General features: G+C 39.2%; 1 protein-coding gene across 1 annotated transcript in view; it reads right to left on the minus strand.

The window, feature by feature from the left end:
- The window catches only part of CRCP (CGRP receptor component), a 53,836-nt gene that overhangs the window by 30,641 nt on the left and 1,078 nt on the right, over positions 1 to 22,117 (minus strand). The window contains exons 2-5 of the mRNA XM_027666864.1: positions 19,624 to 19,660; positions 17,151 to 17,249; positions 13,902 to 13,996; positions 3,947 to 4,004 (exon numbers count right to left, since the gene is read on the minus strand). Coding sequence (XP_027522665.1) covers positions 3,947 to 4,004; positions 13,902 to 13,996; positions 17,151 to 17,249; positions 19,624 to 19,660 — 289 coding nt within the window. The remainder of the gene's footprint in view (positions 1 to 3,946; positions 4,005 to 13,901; positions 13,997 to 17,150; positions 17,250 to 19,623; positions 19,661 to 22,117) is intronic.

Raw genomic sequence — 22,117 nt, forward strand, 5'->3', positions numbered from 1 at the left:
CAGCTGCACATTTTAACAGGAGCTTTTTTAAATGGAGCACTATGCCTGAACTTCTCAGAGGAACAAAACGCCCGTAATTACCAAATCACAGAACGTAATCACAGAACGACATTAAGCGCTGAGTCACGTCAAGACCTGCTGGTGAATTCTCATGGCAGAAAGTCATTTTTCAGAAGCTTTTAAAGATTTGGTTTGTGGAGGAGGTAAATCAGAAAGTAACAGCCAGTCTATTAAGATAATTTCAAAGATTAAAGCGTTTGTTCATAAATTAAATGTGCAAACCTGTACGTTCACAGTGCCACGTACGAAATGTAAGCACAAAATATGAACACAGACATATAAACACATAATTGTGTAGGTTTTTGGTTTTTTTTTTAGTTGGTGAAACAAGGACAAACACTTTGGAACACGCTTTTCCTAATTAAAATCATACCTTTTCTGCTTGCCCAAATAAAAGCCAAGTATAAGAAACTTCATCGTCCTTGCTGTGCTTCTTTCAAGCTTTCAATGCTAATGTTTATTTTGTTTAGTCTCCTGAGACAGGACAACACAGTGCAAATGTTGAAGAATAAATAAAGCCACACTGAAGAACCCCAAAAAGTAATGAAAGAAGTCAGGAACTGTCTGAAGGACAAGTAATATTTGGTGGGGAACAAACCTCAGCATCACAGAGCAGAACAACCTGTGGGCCAAAAGCTACGGTTTATTTGAATAATAAGCCAAGAGTTCTGTTTAAAAAATAAACAGTAAATACAGTAATAAAGGAAATAGGGGTTCTGATCACTTCCAAAGCAATTAAGCACATAATTTAACTCCAGTGTAGGAGGTAGATGTTTGATGAGAAAATGACTGTTATTTCCTCCTTTGAGCAGTAATTTGAAATTGTTCAGCACTAACACACTAATAGGAAAAAAACACATAAAAAAAGAAATAAAGTGAAAGACTGAATGATTGGATTAATGTCCCTCAGAGCTAATTAACCAAATGGGAAGCAGAATATATTGTTGAGAAAATAAAATGTTTAAATCCTCTAAGATCTTCCGTTTTCCAGAAGAATACTTTACATTATTACTTTCTAGTCAAGAATAAAAGAGAATCTGCCAGCCTGGTTATGCAGAGCACACAGGTACAAGGTTGTCTGGTTTGACAGATGAAAACCCAGTTTTTAAAAAGCACAGAATTAAAATCTACTTTTCCATTGAGAGAGGAACGTGGAGCAATTTGTTCATTAGAAAAGAAGATGTTTAATCTTCAACCCCACCACAGTTCAGCACTAAGCAAAGCTGAACCACTGTCATGGTTAGATGAACATCAGTGTCTTTTTTCTTCCTCCTTTGTGAATCACTGAGCCAGGAACAACATATGTTAAAGATTAAAACAGGAGGTCAAGATAGCTGCAGTGTGTACAGTGTTTTACCCTGTGGGGTATGAATTAGAATTTCATGCTCCTTTTGTTGCTATTGTTGTTTGAAAATAAACCCTGGCACACGGTCTGGAAAAGACAAATATGGACAATGGCACCAATTTATGCAGAAAGACTTACAGAAGACCCTGGGATCAAAAGATCACAACATAAATTTGGTTTTTAGCTTAAATATATTTTCATCAAAATTGATTTATTATTTGCATACAACTAAACCCAGGGAATTTCGTAGAGGGAGAGTAAAAAACTAAAAAGCTGGAAAGGCAAAAAAGCAACAGTAAATATACCTATCCTGTCACATGAGCAATTAAAGGCCTGTCAGGTAAATCTGACTTTATTCCACAGACGGGTAACACTGAGTAAAAGTTTGAGACATCAGAACTCTTTGAGCAAGTGAGAGATAGATATGGCTTGTTTAGCATTTTGTTTAAAGCTTTTTTAAAAAGAAGACTGATGTGGCTGCATTAAATGAACTGGTCAGAAGCTTTCATCATCATTTATTTCTGATTCAACTCCAGGAGCAACTCACAGCTTTTAAGAGGCAGGGGGAAGTTCAATGGAAAGAGAATTAAGGCAATTTTAGACCCTAATATTCACTTCTCAGTAGGTTGTCTCCCATCCATCAGCTGCAGTGAATTGACTTGCCTGCATGAAATCTGTGTGTGGATAATCTTCTCCCCACGGACATCAAAGGAAAACAGAGCAGCCTCCCCTGCTCTGCGTTACTTCACACTCACAGAAGACAGAGGGTTTGTGTGTTCAGTGATTGCTACAATCTCCTTCCCCTGTCCTCACCAAAACCCCAAATGGTTCAAGACAGCAACTGAACAGCAAAATCATTTCCTTGCTGAGGCTCCCAGGCTCTGGATTTCACTTAAATGAACCACTCTGCAGTTTCCCAGCAGTTATTGAGCTCAAAAGACTTTGATGAGAGAGTGAATGTACTGCAATTTCGGGGAGGCTTCATCTAACACAGCGTTAACAGCCCAGCCAACTAGGATCACTGTAATGGTAGTTTTGGAGAAACCAGCCCTGGGAATTACAGGGGAATTGCAATGGAACAGGAGTAAGTACATCCCCAACACTTCCATGACAACAGAAATTCAGGCTAATCCCCAAATGTACGAATATCACATTTTTCACAACTGACCATTAGGGACAGGTTCTGGATAAATAATGAACTGCCACTGAACTCAAATCTCGTGTCTGTGTTTCTGCAAGTTTTAGCAATGAGTTTTATCTAACCTTCACACTACAAATCTTGGAATATCCAAAGTACAACACTCTACAGAAACTTGACTTTTAATATAAAGGCCCAAATTTCTTATATTTACGTCCTGGACTTCAAACATGACACAGAAGCAAACTATTTTCAATATTTTATGGGTAGGTAAGATAATAAGGAACTAAGAAGGATTAACAAGGAGAGGAGGGAAGACACAAACAAAACCATACAGTCACCTGAAAGCAGCAAAAGATTATTGCATTTAAAGAAGGGAAAAAGAAACTGTCTATGGCAATAAAATAAATCTGTGCCTAAGCACATGAGGCTAACAAAGGCACGAGACAGGCTCCACATCATGGCTTATGACTAAGTGCCTAAGCAGAGCTCATGAAGCCTTAATGCTCTTGGTTGGGTTGATGATTGACACTGATCTCCTCAATCACAAAACACAGCATTAATTCCTCAGCTGGGAACATTCTTCCCAGAGACGCCTTCAGTGTTATAATCCCTTTTCTGTGGCTACAGAAGAAAAATAGTCCTACTGGTGCCTCTTTAATCCTTCCCCTTTTTGCAGCAAAATATGATCCTGTTACTCCTCACTTTGGTTTCAGGTTAAGATGGCAAACAGATGTTCTTAATGCAAGAGATCTTCATTGAAATAATATCCTGATTATAACAAGCTCTTTATTACCACGGGGGTTTGGATTCCTAAGGAGATCCTTCCGGGAATATAATCATCTCTTTCTATTTAGTGACAATCCCTCTTTACACCAGAATTATGCTTAACAGGTTGGCAATGGCTACTTTCCATGAGGAAGTCTGTTTATATCCATATCTCATTCTGCATCACTGCTCACAATTTGCTATCAGTCATTAATTTCTTTTCAGCACGTTTGGTTTTAGTGTAACACAAAACTCTGCCACCAAAACAACCACGTCATGGCAGCTGTCAAAAAGTGAAGTACAGGATTGCAAGAGCTGCAGCAGCAAAAAGACCCAGGTTAAATATAATCTTAGTTGCAAGACTCTGGTTACTAACCTTTAATGACTGCATCAAGCATTTTAAACATGTGACACTGAAGCAAACAAGAGGTGGAGAATCTGTCTGAGAGAAAGATGGGCAAGTCTCTAAGGAGGTCTCAGACAGGAAGCTGAGTGGATTTGAAACAGTGGATGTAAAGATGTGCATAAAGGGATATATTCAATCACTGGCCATGAGAAAGTAATTATTCAATTGATCTTCAAGGTTAAAGCTGCTTCCATTTAAGCTTTGAACAGTCAGAGGCATTGTTACTCACCAGCTGGATTTCAACTGCCGTCACAGGCCTGTGGTTCAGCAGCTGGAGCTTTTCTGCCCTGGTTAAAAGCAAAGTGTAAGACAATCCACGTTACTATGTAATTTGAGGATCCCTTCAACTGACTGGTGTGATGCAAATACATTCCTGATAACTTAGGCATGAGATGCCACTGCCAGGAATAATTCTGACTGGGTTTGCAGTGTGGTTTAATCGACATTATTTGGGTGTTTTAAACACAGTATTTTCTTGTGTGTTTAGACAGGCTGCTGTTGCCACCTCTAGTCCAAGGTGGCAAGCAGAGACATTTAGACCATTACTGTACAAGCATTAATTAACATGCACTGATACTTTGTTAAGGCTGTGCAGAAATGCTAAACAACTCATCAGAAATCAGAGACTCTTCTGTTATGAACACACAACCACAAGGACAATTATCATACCTAAGAAGTTACAATCCATCAGCCAAATGGCAATAACTCATTTATTCTTTTAGCCCGTGGCAAACACAGAGTGAATACAAATAGACCACTTAGTAAACTACAATTTTGAAGAACTAAATCTTGGCATTTATGACTATTTAAAGGGCATCTTTGATGCATGTTGAAACCAATTCTGAAGGGTTTTCCCCCAGTTTATTGCACCTGTGGGTTGCTTAGAAAGGAAACCTTCTGGCTTTCAAGAGAGCGCACAGATCACTCCACGCAGGCGTTTACAACCAACGGGTCGATGTCTGTGCGTCTGGAGACACCTCAGAGACACCATCTCATCTCAAATGGCCTCTGACAGCATCTGCCCCTGAAATCCAACCCCCTGACAGGGCACTCCAGCCCTCCATCAGTCAGGGACAGGCAGTGGTGCATGGCCAAAGCCCGCGGGGCTCAGGAGAAGCCTGTGAGGAGCAGTGCCTTGCTCTGGTCGTACATTCACACACGTGGACACGTCCAGAGACTGAACTCAGCACTTCAGCAGCACACAGCTGACCCCTAGAGAATAAGGCCCTGCATTTACCCACTGAACACACAGAATGAGCAGCACTGGCATCACATTTTCCTGGTTGATGCCTCCTGAAGGAAAAATCCTGTATTGACACAGACTGGATGATCCAACAGACCCTCTTCAGCTAAAATGCCCATAACTGCAAGTACCTTGGTGATGGGAACAGGAGAAGAGAGGGGACTGTGGCTCAGCAAAGACAACTGCTCTGCTGATACCAAACTTTGTTACACCAGAGGGTTTTGTGATGTGTAATCACAGCCCTTAAGAACAGAAAACAGCTCTAAAGACATGACACACTGACTGTCGGTTTTAGAGCCAACCTGCTGGCAATAAAATCCTAAAAAAAAAAAAAGCAGTTTTTAATTGACCCACCTAGTCCCTGAGTTATTCTGCCATCATTTTTATAAATGCTGGAAAATCGTTTTAATCATTTTAACTATGACTTTCAGCTTCAGAAGAAAAGCTTGCAATTTTTAAAGGAACAATTCACAACAGAAAGCTCAAAGAAACTCTCCTATTTCTTACTACTAATTTGCTTTGCTTTTGGACAACCAAGGATGAAAGCCAAATATGTTTCCACTGGTGGGAAGCAGTGAATACACCTCCTTTTTTTTCCCATGCTAATCACTTAGATCTATTTGGCAGCTTGATGTTTACAACATGAGACTGTGGAGAGCGTGGCAGGATTTAACTCTGAGCTGAGAGCACCACTCGTGGCTGCTTTACTGTCAAAGAGATGAGGTATTTATAACTGCTGCCATCTACTACTGTCATAACTAATGAAAGGGCAGATATAAAACCTCAGTAATGACAGAAGATAAGTACTGAAATCCTTTAAAATTGAAAGCAGGTCATTTAAGGAGTCAATGAGAAAAAACCCACCCGCGTAGAAGTGAACAGAGCTGGGTAAAGATATTAAATACCATCTTCACTGTACAAAAGTCTGGCCAATTCAGCTGAATGCATGAAAGATTTAGTGCTTTTTCCTCAAGAGCTGGGAACTGCCTGGTTCAGTGCCTGGAGCACTTGATGGAGGTGCAGAAGCTGGTGCTCCAGTCCTGGCTTTTGGTGTTATTTGCTTTTTAGTCCCTGGCCAGGCCTGTGTTTGTGCCTCAGTTTCCAGACCTCTGAAACAGAGACAAGTTTCTCTGAGGACACCTATTTGTAAAAGACTTCCCCCTCCTCCCAGAGCCCTACTTACAAAGACAGGCTGTGTAATGAATTCATACTTTATACAAGTTTCTCACTGCACTCACATGCCACTTCTGAGATCAGAGCCTTTTCAAACAAGTCTTTCTTCTCCTTTGCAGCAAAACATATCCCAATCCAATACTACAGCTCCACCACAGCTGCAGACAAAGCATATTATCTGAATCTTACAAAAGAACACATAAAATAAATTTTCTCATCTTCTTGTTTTCCAAAGCAGCACCTCTGAAATTTCTCGCCAACAAAACTTCAAAGCCAAACAAACTGAATTAAATAGCCAAAGCCATTTCATGCCTGAGCTAAAGAATGCAAACTTGACTTATCCAGAGGTATTTTAAAGCAGGTAGAGCTCCATCATGTTTATCACAGGAAGATCACTGGCAGAGCAGGAAACAGAAATAAATTAAAACCAATTACACATCGTGACTAAAACAATCAATTAGGGAAATTGTTCATGTTTCCTGAAGACAAGAAATATGGAACACAATAAAAAAGGTCACTTCTCAAAGACCTTCTGCTTATAAGCATTAACATCACTCTAACTCATTAGTGAATTGATATAAGTTTTACAGTAGGGCCAAAGGGATCTCAAACATCATTTCAGCAAAGGTGGCCCCATTCAAGGGATTTGCAGTTTTAAAAATGTGTACAGAAGAATGAGAGAGAACCTGCAAATCATTAAAATATGTTATCTGAAGAATTTCATGCCTGTTTTTCATCAGCAGAGCTCCCTACTGGAAAAACTGATGCAGAACATCACAAAGGAATTCACAGCAGGGTGCAAAACCACCAAAAGCTACATAAATGAAGGTGCTTGTGTAGCGTGAACACTAATTAACACTAAAACACAACAACCTTTAGCCATGTTCACACATAATTACGATGTAAGCAATGTATTTGTTTCATTTCCATAGAGATTGAATCCAAAGGCACAGAGAAATAACCAACTATTCAGTAACTGCCATCTGAAAGTTGGTACCAGGCCAGTTACTTGCTGCTCTACCTGAACACTGTTCTGATAATGAAGATATAAAGTTGTTCTATTTTGGAAAAGTATTGCAAGATTGCAAAGGGAGAACTGATTGTAGCTGAAGATGTGGACAAACATGTTGACACACAGGTGGGTACACCACGTTTGGGGAGATCTGCTCCTCCTGCAACAGAGAACTCTCCTCCTCTGCTCAGTAAATATCCAGCTCCCAGGATTATTTAAGAAACATCAAGCCTGTGTGTGCAGTACATGAAGGGTTATCTCTGCTTATTCAGGAGTTCCATGTGAGCAGCAATTCCTGCTGTTTGCCCAGAACACAGACATGGGCTCCAAGTGTGAGCTCCAAGACCAGCCCAGGGGACCCTCTGGATGGTTTGGTCCCAGCTCTTCTCCCCCTGTGCAATTTCTGACCTTCCAGCTCATCACAAATGGAGTGACCAGGAAAATCTTGGCATCCCCTGGAAACAAACACTCAAAAAATGTCTCTAAATCTCATTGGTGTGATAGAAAACCGGGTTACTGAGCCCTCAACACCTCAAAGCAGTACATGTGGTATGAGCTGGAGCTCAAAACCCACTGCACTGATCTTTTTAACACTGACACCAAAAACTGACTGCCAGGATCAGGGGCTCTGCATACCTGGAATTTCCTGACAGCACAGGCACAAATTCGAACCTGAATAACCCCAATTCCGTCAAAACCAAGCTTTAAGGAAGGCAAACTGCAAGCCTGAACATGCATCAGGATCAGTCCTGACTGCACTATTTGCCATGGGCACAGACATAAGTCTGAATTTAGTTCGTGCTCCCTTAAATCTAAAAAATAAAATTAACTTTTTCCAGCTCCTGTGAATTCATCTTCACACTTTCTATGGAATGCCTGTTACACTGACACTCATTAAATAAAAAGGGTAACTGTTCCATTCATCTAAACAGAAGGTAAAGGATATTTTCAGCTTAATTGCCCCCTAACATACATATTTGTATTTTCTCTGGACTGCCTGGATTTTAGTAACACTGTTTGGAACATGAAAGCTGCTCTTTCAAGAGAAGAATACATACAAAAGATGAGTGACAGCTGAAAGTAATTTTCTCACATAAAAGCAAGATTCCACTAATCAGAGTTAATGGGCCGTGTTACAGACTTGCACAGGACCTGCCTGGTGAGAAATCTCAAAATGGCAATTACTGCTGTGGGGCTGAGCAGAGCCTCCTGCTTCCAGGCCACATCCAGCAGCTCTGGGACTCAGCTGGAGCCAAGATCAGCATTTCCAGCTGAGGGCAAAATGCTGTGGAGTGGGCTTGGGGGACATACAAAGCTCAGGCTGCAGGAGGCAAAAAATGTGTGCAGTTATGGGCAAGAAAATGGGTCTGAGGTCTGTGTTTGAGGGGAGAGTGTCTGCTGTAGGAGCTGAGGATGGAGGGTTACAAGAGTGTAATCCTAAAAAACAGTTCTCCTAAAAGACAAAAAAACAACCCCACTGTCACGTGTCTAACATCCCCCACAGCACAGACAGCACATTGTTACAGTACATCAATTCTAAAAAAATAATAAAAATAGTTACATTCTGTTGTGGAAATTAAAGGCAAAATGTATCATATGCTGTCAGCAGTGAGCAAATTCTTGCAGCATTTATATGAGCAAATTCTAGCAGCATTTATATTTTAACCAAAATCTCCTATTAGGTGTCTTGGTATTGCCCATCTTTTATCTACTGAGCTCCTAGACAGTACATAAATATATAAGCAAGCATGTGCTGCTTTTCTAATAAGAGATCTACAGTATCAGTGCCAAGATACAGCACACAGAGCTACAAAAAAAACCCCCTTAAAACATCTGTGACTGTGCAGAGGCAAATTTATCCCCAGGAATGTATGTTTTATAGTTGCTAGGAAAACCATAAAGTAACAGCTGTATACATAACCACAGATTTTATTAGTGCTGAAAATACTTCAGAGTCAAATCCCGTGGCCTTGAGCCGACCACGGCAACTCGTGTGTAACATCTGAACCCAGATCACAGGAGTCCCAAAATGTGAAATCACAGTGTTCTCTGCAATTCCAAGCCAGGACATTTCTCCAGGATGAAATCTGAGGGCTGACAGTGGTTATCTGAATGCAAGAAAAAACCAAAACAGAGCCAGGCTGCTCCAGATCAGAGGGTTAATTTCCAATCAATCCGGTGGGAAACACAATAGTCTTTGTAAAGTCTATTAAATGATGCCATTGTTAACTAAGCATCATCCTGACTTGCTGTTGAATATTCATTTGGAAAGCTTTGGAGGAGACAAAAATTACAAAGTAAATCATTCAGCCTTTAATATTGTAGAGGTTGTAGTTTTTGGCAGGAATGAGGGAAAATACTTTCTAAAAGTATCACCGATTTTCAGCTCAACACTTCCCTGACTGTGTTGATTTAAAGACAAAAAGGGCAATGTTTCTGTCCAGTTTTTTGAAAATTATAGTAATATGCAGTGATTGGAAATTTGGTTCTTCCAAAATTAGATCCAAGATAGGCTATCAGTAACAGGAAGAAGCACAAGTAGAGCCAGTTTTCATTTAACCATAATTACAGAGCTCAAGCTTAATAAATGTTCTTTTCATGCAACTCCACTCCCCCTACCTTACAAAATATGAAGCCATTCCAGGGAGAAAAATGGAAAATTAGCTGCTAGTGGCATACTGTATTTCCAAGTACAACATGGCTTACTGTACTGCAGTGTTAGCCAAAGCTTGAGGCCTCAACAAGGTAATAATAAAATTCACTGTCAGTTCAGAGGTTTTCATTTAAAAAAAAAAAAAAAATCTCAGTTCTACAGTTTCAATTTTACCAAAATAACTGATGAAATGGATAAAAAACCGTGGAGAAAACTGTGCTTTACCAAACCTTACTATATCAGTGAAATGTATGTTTAGATTTCTTTGAATTTGCTGCATTTAGCAAGGCAGCTCTCTGAAATGACTCTGAAAGGTTTGTTTGCACACGTTAGTATTTACATTTAAAATTCGCCTTTTAGGTGTTTGTTTTTTTTTTTTTTTTCCTGCCTGTAACACTAACGAGACAAATCCATCAGAAAACGGATGCTGGTCTGTTACCCTGGTATTTTGAGTAGCAAACATCAGCAGTAACTGATGACTCGAGGTGATTTTACAGGAGCTGCACATTTGCCAGCACAGTGCTATCAGCTCTCTCCTGGCACGCATCCTGCATGGTTAGTCCTGCAGGCGTGGGGAAGGAGGGCTGGAAAAATAAGAATTCCCTTGATTAAAAGCTCCGTTGTGCCTCAATCGCTGCTGTTTCTCCGGATGGTGCCTGGCGTCCCTTCCCTCCCTGGGAATTCTCCCATCCACGAGCACAGCCTAGTGCCCAGGGCTGTAATCACACTCTGAGCAGGGGAAGCAGCTCATCCAGCGGGTTTTTAGGTAGGGCTGCAAATCCCTCTCTTACCTTCAAAGTCCTTGTATTAGAAAAGAAGTTTCTGAGCCTAATTATGAGCTCGAAGACACCGTTTAATTGTTTCCTCCTTGATTAGAGGCAGAGGAATTTAAAGCAGAGGAAGCAGCCTGAGATGATGGGGTGTTTCTAGCCAGTCATGCCCTTTAACCAGATTGATTTGTCTGAGGACAGACACCAACTAACACATATAGATGTATCTTAAATCAAATCAGGTACCTTCAGAGAGCTGTTACCAGCACAGACAGCGTTTGACCAGCTAAGAGATTAAGGGAGAGAGCCCATCTGGGAGTGCCTTACCCAGAAAGGGAGCAGCAAAGACAGACTCTGGAATTCATTACTCTTCGTGGGAGGAAAGGTCATCACAGAGATCATGCAAGGAAGGTCCTGGGGAGCAAACACTGCAGGTTCTTTCCTCTCAGAGGGAAGAAAGCTCTCCACCAGATAGCTGGAATGAAATCCCTAGTGAAGCCTTTTATACAAACACCACCTCCATCCCACGGAATGGAAATGATCAAAGCCTTTAGTTTTTTTTATTTATTCAGCAAGAGAGCAGTGTTGAAATGACCTTGGTTATGAACCAAAGGGTAGTTCAAAATTTCCTTGGAGGCATTACTATTTTAAGTGGTTTGAACACAAAGTGCATTATATAGTAATTGCACACCATATGCTTTCTGTGTTTTGGTGTGAAGAGGCTGCCAGATGGGCTCTGACACTTCTAAACTGAAGTGTCTGAATGGAAAAGATTAGAAGATGGAAAAAAGTGTCAGGATCACACTAAACAATTCTGTTCCTTATTTTGTGAAGTGCACGGCAAATGCAGAGTTGGCAAGTTCTTGACCAGATGACAAAGATATTAACAAAGCAGAAGTTGTACAGGATGCTCACAAAACTAAGGTATCACCACCCAATGTGAGTTCTGATAAACCATAAACAGAGTAAATTTGCCACATAAAATAGTGGTTGGCTCTTCACTCTCATCCTTCTGCCATTATGCACAAGGAAATGACTTGGGAATAATCCTCCTGCTTAGCTTACAGACTGATTCAGAGAAAAAGAACAGAGAGGATGATACCTAAACACAAAGGCACCTCCTAGCATCCATAAAAAAATTAAATAGTCAAAAATCTCATTTCAAGCTTGTAACTATTTCAACCTTTGCAGCAGTGCTGCATTCCAGCTCACTGAATGAGCAGGAGTGGGAAGGTGAATATTTGGGTAGATCTTCTACAAAATATCTCAGCATTATGGGACACAGATTCTGTAGTTAGAAGTTTCTGTGTTATGACTCAAATAATTTAAGACTTCAGTCTTGCAGATCCCATGCAGGGGAGCAGCTGCAGTCAAGGTGTCTAATGTGGTAACAGAACTCTCCTGACTTTTTGCAAGAGTTAACCCCGAGGTTCTGGTCAAATTCTACCTGAAAGAAGTTTAAAAATGAGCTTTCAATAAAAATAAACCCTTTGGCTTCTAGTGGGACTTTTATACCTGCATCATTCAGTTACTTTTTCTCTGAAAAATCCTACCCTGCCTTTCTGACTCCTGTTGCTTTTTTACTGTGATAGATTGTTCTGCTGATGCCTTCCTGAACTGCTGCCCTGTACAGACAGAACCAGCCTATTTCACTTCAAACAGGACTGTTTCACATTACTAGAAATGAAGGATGCTCACTATTTACTCAAGAAATAGTTTGTTCCCAGTTTTAAGACACTTTTACTGCCATACCACCAGCTCTTTACAGCAAGCAGTATTTTTATAACAGAGTATTTTCTCCATGCTTCAATACCTCTGTGTTAGAAAACAATTAGGACACCTTCCCCACTACATAAATTAGTATCCTGCTATATAAAATGAGGACTAAACACTGACATACCGACCTGGCAACTTTAGTTCTATCAAAGCAAGCTCTACAAGCCCAGTTCCAATATCCATGACAAAGCTTCCAAGTACCAGCACTCCTATGTCTGCAATTCCAGCAGCCCCAGAGCTGCTGATATCCTGGATTGTTTGTAGAGAGGGGGCACTGAAAGTCAACAAAATAGCTGACAATCTGCTTTCTACTCAACTCCCTCTGCTTTGGACAGGGTAAAAAACTTGCCCTGTAGCACTGCACCCTCCAGATGCTCTCACTGTACATTTGTTTTTGTGATACAACCAAATTAATAAAAGCCTCTTTCCCAGGGGACAAACTCCTCGGGAGTCCTTCCAGCAGGGAATAAAAATGCCATCAGTGTCTACACAGCATAAACCACAAACCACCCCTTTGAAGTGAAGGAGGAGTCATTTAGAAGCAGCTAAATAGGAGTTCTTTCTGCTTTAAAAATCAGATGAGCCATTGGAGCTCTCCTAGCAAGTGGCCAAGTGGTTCCATCCCTTTGGGTCTGACTGTTTACAACAGGCTTCACTCCCACTCTGCACAGAGGTTCAAGAGGATTATGTGTTTCAAGCACTGTGAACAGCCACTCACACCACTGCCAAAGAGGGAAAATGCCCTTTTTGAGTCTCCTTGTAACTGTGAAGGAAATCTTTTATTTTCTACCCAGAAATTCCCCAAATAAGAAGGAGCTGTATATTCAGCCTCATTAGAAACTGCAGAGGGAGGGTGGAAGGTTGATTGACATAATATTTTGGTAACTGAAATGTATATAAATATAAATGTTATATAAATATGAGAGGACCAACAGCATATAAAGAAAAGACAAACATCTTACTTTCCTAAACTCAGGAAGAGAGCCCAACCCTGAGAGATGATCTGCAGCAGTTGGGGTTCACAGATTCATATAAAAATTAAGAGTAATGTTCTTTCCCATACTTCTATACTTTTATTTACTTATTCCTTCCCAGGAATTTATTTGCCTATTGCTCTTTTTTTGCCTTTTAGAAATGAATACCTTTTTGCTTAAGGACATTCATAAAAATAAGATAATAACAAACCAAGGATGAGTTGGGGGGATTTTTTTTTGCAGTTCTCTTACTGCATTCAAAACCCTTCTACAACTTCCAACTTCTTCCACAGAAAACACTCTATGAGCTCTTTGTGCTTGGATCATGTGAAACCATTCTGAAATCAATATACTGACAAGAATCTGCTTGAGAAATACACTGATAAACACAAGGCCACTGAAGAAAATCCTAATTCATGTAGGCATTAATGACTGAAGGAAAAGATGTTTGGCTGAGTATTCAAACAATGGCAGAAAACACATGCATTAAAACCAGACAGATTAACACACACTGCACATGGGGATCAGTTTTCCTACACTGCCATGAGTTTACACTTCTGTTCAAAGGCACATCTGTACTTACTTGGTCAGCTTATGGCCTTTCATTGCAATGAGGAATTCTCTCACAGTCTCGGGGCTCTGGTACCTACAGGGTGTTTTTGAAATGTACTTCAGTGTCTGCAAAGGACAGAAAGAAAGAACATTTCATTGCACAGTTACTACTTGCTTTACCAGTTGTGTATGAAACAAGGAGATCTTGAAGAGCCTACTCAGCACTACTCAGAAAAACTGGGAAAGTCAACTCAGGTTTTGGGGTTTGGTTTTATATCTTTTTTTAACATATGGAAGTGCTGTCGTAGATGAGACAGGTCACTCATACTGTTCTGTCTCCAATAAGAAAATACTGAAATTTTCTGAGGGAGTAAGAAATCTTATCTAACTACAACTCCATGTACTTGAAAACTACATTAATACTTATCCACAAAGCCCCAACCCAGCCAGCTCCCCACACACCCAGGTGAGAAATACAGCTGTGACTATTCCCTCTGTGGCTCTGGACCAACATTATCTGACCTGTCCAGAGCCCAAAGTTGCACATTGAAGGGCACAGCAAAGGAGGGAGTTTTAGCTCTGTCTACTAAAACCCCACCTGCTGTTTTGTGCAGAGACATTTGCTCCCTTGGTCTGAAATAATCTCAGGTGATGGTAACACTGTGATCAAGACACACAGCTGTGCTGGATAGTATCACTCATTTACTCTTCCTTTTCAAACCAATAAATATTTACAGATCCACAGTTATTTTAAAAAGAACCAAGATAGGAGGTTTGGGGGTTTACTGTGGTGTTTGTTTTTTAATTGTTTTGTTTTTGTTTTTTAAAAGCACTTAGGAAAGTTGAATTCCTATTCATCCTTAAACCCACATTACCTTCTGCCAAGTTTTCCTGTGCTCAGTGCCAGGGATACTCTCACTGCCAACCCATAAATCACTCTTTAAACTCTCTAATCTATGGTTGTTTTCATCCTTTATCTGCATATTTGGCTTTCTTGAAGTTCACAGAAGCAGATTAGGTGAGTTGCCACTAAATCTGAAAGGACACTGTACTATTAGAAATGTTTATCTGACTTGAAACAATTTATCTTTGCTCCATTTTTTTTGCATAACACCCACTACCCTCAGCTAACTTTTGCAGATGTTACATTAGTTTGCTTTATTTAAAACAACACAATATCTAACAGATGGACAAGACACGATGTAATTTGACCTGAGTAAAAAAAAAAACCCAATTTGTTGATAAAAAACCCCACACAAATTCCAGTTCACAGCTGACTTTTCACTGGAAGTAGCTTAGAGTTTTCTTTAGTATTTACTGTTGCTTGAATTAGACCCCAAAATGAAGAGTTGGAAATAATAAGCATCAATAGAAAAGTCAAGGAAATCCTTCCTGCACTGTGTGAATCAGCAGCTGAAGGGTTTTAAAGAGCACTGGCAATGCTTGTTTGGAACTTAGGAAGAAAATCTTCACCTGCTGATACTGCAAAGCTTAAAATATCAACACAACTGACTCATGATGCATTTAATGCACTGCAAATGCAGACGTGTGTGGTAGGATATCCCATGCACAGATTATCAATAATAATAATAATACCCCCATAATACTCTGAGTTTCTTTGTCAGAAAATCTTTAAGCTGAATATTTATACTTGAAATGTCAGAAGCCAAAAAAACTGAATTGTGTTCACAGAGCAGAGAACAACAGATACTGGAGAAAATGAGCTACAAGAAAATATGTAAATGTATGTTCAATGTATTTCCATTAAAATCTGCTCTCCTTTAAAAATGCTTGGTAAGGAAAACAGGCTTCAACAGCACATAATTCATCCTGTTTAACAGAGAGAGAATTGATGAAACATAAATTTCAGGACCAGTTTCCCTGGACTGCTGAGAAATACATTTAAAAGAATAGTAAGGTGCTGGATAAACCTCCTTTCTGTAAGCCCAGTCTGACCCTTTCAGATGAAATGAAGTTGTTATTCACCAGTAACGACTGGAATGAAATCATCACATTGTCATGTAACAGAATTATTTAATAGGAGTAATTTCTTTTCCAGTTTAGTTGTTTCTTGGTAATTTCAAATCATGAAAATGACAAATATTCAGCAAAACAAAGTTCCCTTTATCTGGTTATTTCAGTACCAATGGACACAAGTCTGCACAGAGCTCGTGAAGACACACTCAGCAAGGACAGACAATCCTGGAAGATCAAATTCTGGTTTCCTTTCAGGCAAATATAAAGAAAATAGACATAGAGTTTACACCATGAACAAAACCAAGCATCCTATGGGTATTTCACACACAGAAATACAACAAGGCAATTAAAGCTTTAAGGTGCATCCTGATAAAATTTACTTACAGGATCTTTCTCAGCTGTTTCAGAGAGGTACAGGGAGAGACTGTCAGTCTCCATGAAGGTTTAATTTAGATTTTTTTCTAAGCCACTATTTTGTTGAACACGAGGCTTGGGAATTACAAACTCTATACCTTTTCAAACAAAGCCAGAACTAAAACAAAACCAGAGCCTAGGCCAAATCTTATTCACATGAGCAGTTTCAGAATTACTCATGCAAGCAGGGCAAAGTGCTTTCAGCTCACTGTCCATCACAGGGCTGCTCATGCAATTCTCCAGCACAGACACAAAGGGTCACACTGCAGATCCATACCAAGTTGCTAATTTGAGATATTTAAAATGTTATTATTTGTATTATATGGTTTGAGGAGCTCTTTCTTAGCAGGAGATGAAATGTTTATTACCAACCTGGCGTCCAGCTGATGTTATCTGTACACGTGATTTTGCATTTCTTTGGACCAAAAAATAGAATTTAAAATAATCTATTTTAGTAGGAAATGATTAACTTAATTCTGTTAATAAAAAAATGCCATATGTGATCTGTCTGATCAGTTCTGAAATCATTGATCATATGATATCAATTCCTTAGACGACTGCAAGTTCTGCCCTGTGTATTTAAAAAGATAGAATATTTGGAATTAAAAAAAAAAAAAAAAACAACACATAAAACTAAAGAGTTCAAAACCAGGGGGGTTTAAAATTCTTTTTGTGATAGATTTTAATAACAAGAGCTGCATGCCTCTGCCCTGAGAGCACAGTTACCCTGCAACCTGAATAAACTGACCACAGGCCAGTGGCAAATAAAATATTCTACTGTGCTTCTTAATAGGGGAGATTTGATACTGAATTATTAATATGCAGACCTAAGGATGCGAATTTCTCCAGCTTGGGCTAATTTTCAAAGGACTTTGACAGTGCTACTCACCTCATACATGATTGTGTTCAGATTCTGCTGGCCAGAGCTCTGCTTGTTTTTCCCGCTCTCTTTGCGCTGCTGCTTGAGATCAGTGAGTAACTGGAACACCTGAGGGGAAAAAAATAAAGTGTTCTAGACCACTTGAGAGTATTTTACCTGAAAATATTATAACAGGAAAACATAAATGATCAACAAAAAATCCTAACAACCAAACAGCAAAAAAACCCGTGGCTGTTTTGGTGGGTGCACCAGCGACTGAAATGGCAAATGTTTTGGCCCCAGAGCCATGAATAGGTATGTAAATTGTTTTTTAATAACTGTGACTATTTTAAACAGACTTTCAACACTTGTTCAATGTCACCCAAGAGCCCCAAAGGAGAAGCTGCCAGGAGGAATGTGACTTGTTTACCTCCTGTCCTGAACAGAGCTGGGTCATGCCCTGCTGTGCTGGCACCGAGCTCCCATTTACACGAGTGATGCTTGAAGCAACATCTCGCAGCAGTTTATGGCTCTACTGGATTTGTTATGACAGATGTACCTACAACATTAAACTGGATACATATCCTGCCTCCCAGAGAGGCATTTTTCCATTGTCTGCAAAATAAAAGTAAACTCTACACGTGTCACACTGCCAGGAACCCACTAACTCAAGGCTTGACCTACAGATGCTCCTGAGATTAACGATCCCATCATAAATTCCAGTGGAGTTATTCATAAATGTTACAGTGACCAGCATGGTGTTGTGGTATGTTAAACCACAGAGATTAAATTAGCTTTCATCACGAGGTAATACAAGCAGACATTCTTGAAAAGCATGTAATGAAATTGTCTTCACATTTACGATGCAACGAATACCAGTGTAGGAGTGAGATTCATCATCCCTAGACATGCAGCAAAACATGCAGACAGCATCACCATTACTGTTTAATTCCTGTATTAAACCACACTAGAGTGATATTTCTTCAGATGTTTTGCTTCTGGTTTTACAGTATATCCAGAGTCAACACCCACAGCAAAGTACCACGTCTTACTGTTTATCCCCTCATTTTTAACCAGCTTAATTCAAGATCCAGATCCAATGGCATTCCAAACTGACAGGGCCACAGAAACAAGAAAAAAGCATTTCTAGACAGTGAGAAATATGAACACAATCAGCTATAAATCCAGCAATTATGAAAAAGGAACCCCTGTCAATCCTGACCTGAAATCCAAAACTCGAGCTGTGAACTTTTACCCAGTGAGTACCTGAAGAAAATGCAGCCAAGTGGCAACAAAACACAAAATCACAGCTCCAAACTCGCAGAAGAACTGTAGGCATGGAAAATATGTGTCAGTCCTGAATGCTCCTGTCAAACACCACTTTCTGTGCAAAGTACCACCTCAATTTGGAGAATGTTGGCTGTGCCAGTCAAATTGCAACTGGAAAGAGGAGCCAATGGAAAGGTGTTGGTAGTTTTAAGGGAATCAGTACTTTGAAGAGCACTGAAAAGCCATACTTGCTATTTTCTTTACTGCAATAGTATGTTTTTAACAGACAGACACTTGATATTAGTTTGGCTGACATAGTACCATCTATTTCTTAGGCAAGAGAGTTCTTTCCAAGTACCTCATTAAAGCCCTTCTAAGTCACCAGATGGTTGCTCTGCTGTTCACAGGCAGATGCAGCTCAGGATAAAACACTTCAAGATTTACTTCAGAACAGAATGAAACAGCTGTGCAATAAAAAACAGCTTCAGCAATAAAACAATATAAACAAAGCACTTGGGTTATTAAAACTGTTCCAAAAATTACATTAATAAACAAAGCACTGAAATCTTTGCATTACCTGCCTGAAGTTAAACCAACAAGGCCATGACATTTCTTTCCACCTCACTAAAAAAACCTTGACTGAGGAGAGAGGAGAATTATTTTCTGCTGTAGATAAGTTCTGAGTAAGATTATTTTTTGTTATATGAATGCCAATATTCACTGTTTGCTCTGACAGGGCACTGCAGCCTCCTCATGACTCCAGGCTAAGGTACATCACTGGCTTCTAGGAGTGTTTATCCTCAGTAACAGATCTCAGACCAGCTTTAAAAAAAAAAATTCTGTCAACCATTCAAAGGTGTAAAACTACATTTCCAGTAGCTCTGATTTTAACACATCTCTGCATTGATAAGTTACAGGTTCTTAGATGAGACTGCACATCACAACAATTAAGTTAAATAGGAAACACTGACTCCAGCAGCTGAAAAATGTTTAAACTTTCTGGAAGAATTCTGGGACCAAATAGATAATAATGCAGTATCCATTACTAACAAAACCATCTCCAAATCTTCTTTAAAAAGCTTGTTTTATTAAACACAAATCAAATGCAGGGGGGTGTAAATCACCTACAGGTCCTGCTGATTGCCACTGCCAATTTTCAGCTTCCAAAGATTATACAAGGGACTGATGACAGCTTTAAACTGCTGGTTTAAAACCAGGATGCAGATAAACTTACCTCAAAGTTACTCAGCAAGGCAGCATTTGCATCTTTCCTAAAAGGAAAGATGAAAACCAATTAATTGGGTTGCAAATGAAACTGTTTAAAGTTTTTCTTTGCTGAGTCCCGCAGATTCTTAAACAACAGACACTATTTTAAGTTTTTTTAAAAAAAGAAAACCCCAAGAAATCTATTTTTGGTGATTCTACATCACCAAGTTATTAATTCTACATTGTTAGTAGAATTATGACATAAATATAGAATATATCTTGCACAATTTCCCCCATAAATCACAATACACTTGTACAACACCCTCTTTTTACTCAGCCACCCCATTTTATTCAGTCACCAAACTTCACACACTAAAATCAAATTGCTTTGCCTCTTCCTTATAAAACAGGCCTCTAGTTTTATTTCAATAAAGACTGATGGGAAAAATAATTCAGATTACACACACTATTTCTTTATAAGTCAAGAGCACGGAGAAAGAAAATACAATGAGTATTTCAGTATATTGTACACTGTGTGTATAGACATAGATAGGGCACTAATTTACATGGGTAAATTACTTTATCAGTCAATTTTTTTTACAGAGTAAAAAAACTTACTGCATTTCCTCTTTATTTTTTGCATTTTTATGGGCCTAATTCTTTAACAGGAGGGCAAGTTTCCCATTTTCCAGCAACCAAACACTTCCCCACTAATTCAGTCCCAATTAAGCAAGAATCCTTATCCCCCACTGGCAGGGTGACTGCAGAGCCAAGCACATATTTAGACTAACCAGGCCTCTATTACTACTGGACACTGTAATTTTATATTTTTAAACTGAAAAAGGGAGGAAAAACTGACAGGGGACATCCTATATTCCCTGAACAACACGTTCTGCTGAGCAGTCAGTAGCCACAACAACAGAAAGTTTCCATACAAAAGGAAAAAAAGGCCTTTCTCAGGTCTGGGCAGCAGCTTATGGGGAAAAAAAAAAAAAAGAAAAAAGAACAAAAAAGGTACAATGTGTTGTTAAGCACCGTGGACTGTCTGAATAGAACTGTCACGTTCATCACTTTCAAACGAGTTAAATGAGTCCACAAACTTCCACAGGTTCTATCATTGTTTTTAAATGAAAAGGACCTTCTAAAATACGCTGAGATGAACTTCAACTTCCATTTGCTGACTGGAGTGAAACTTCAGCAAGTGAGCTCAGGCACGCATTAGTTTTCATTCATGTTTTACAAACCATATAGCTGTGGTTGTTAGGTAAATGCAATTCTTACAGAATGTTTGCATTCAGGCTACAATCCCCACGGATCAAAAGACATTCTTTGTTAGAGAGAATAATGCTATAGGAGAATTCCATATGGAATTGTTCAGCTGAGTGAGTGAAAGGGTCATATAGAGTCAATACACCGCTATGCAAATGAGCCCGTGGAATCAATCTGAGGCTAAATTATTTAAGACAACTGCTTCCTTTTTTCATTCCAACCCACTTTTGTCATTCAGAAAAATACTTATTTTTTTTTCCTTCCAACAAGCCAATGAGTACAGCCTCAAACCCTCAACAAAAAGAGGCCTCCAGTTTTATTTGAATAAAGACCGACGGGAAAAAATAATTCACATTACACACCTTATTTCTTTACAAGTCAAGAGCACAGAGAAGGAAAATACAATGACTATTTTCATAGTGTTTCAGCACAATTTCTGTTGTGCTGAAATACCAAAATTATGAACTGATGAAATTTTGCAGAACTTATAAAGTAGAAACAAAATTTTCCCCAGTCCTCGCTCTCATGAAACAACTATCAATTTTACATTCAGGAAACAAGAAATTCTACATAATGAACTCTAAATAATGAATTCCAACGTATATTTTCAGCAGTCGACTGAACAGTGTGCTTAATTTTTATGAGATTAAGACTTAAGCAGAAAGGAAAAGAATTTTCATAGTAATGCCAGAAGCATCAACACTTTACAGAATCTTTAAATAAGTAATATTTGCCCAAATTTTAGTCCAAACCAAGATATTCTTGAGGCCTGCTGCATATATAAAAAAATACCTTAATATATGGCATCACAACTCTACAAATATCACTGACACTTCACCTTTTTAAGTCTACTGCTTCAAATATGGTGCATATTTAAAAAGCAATGTTTTCTGGAGAGTTCTTTTCTCTAATAACAGCTAGTTCTGGCAGGGTAAATCCTGGAGGAGTTTTCCTAGTTGCAAAACTTCCCTCTATGAAAGCCATCAAGCAGGAGGTAAAAGACGAGGAAGGTTAAATTCCTACAGTAATTTAAGTGCAAAATGGACTAAATTGTTCCACTCCAACTAAAGGAACATTCACCAACAGCTCTGGATTTCAGCCCCCACATCTTCTACCTCTGAAGGACCTCCTCTTTGGTACTAAAAGAGGCAGCATCACTAAAATATACTGGGCTACTCAAGGTAATAAAATCAAGTGGATGTATAAGAAGTATCACAGATTTACTATTAATGGTATCAAAAGCACCTTTCTCA

This window comes from Corapipo altera, unplaced genomic scaffold (assembly GCF_003945725.1).
Source record: "Corapipo altera isolate COAL_440 unplaced genomic scaffold, ASM394572v1 181, whole genome shotgun sequence".
In the NCBI taxonomy this organism is placed as follows: Eukaryota; Metazoa; Chordata; class Aves; order Passeriformes; family Pipridae; genus Corapipo; species Corapipo altera.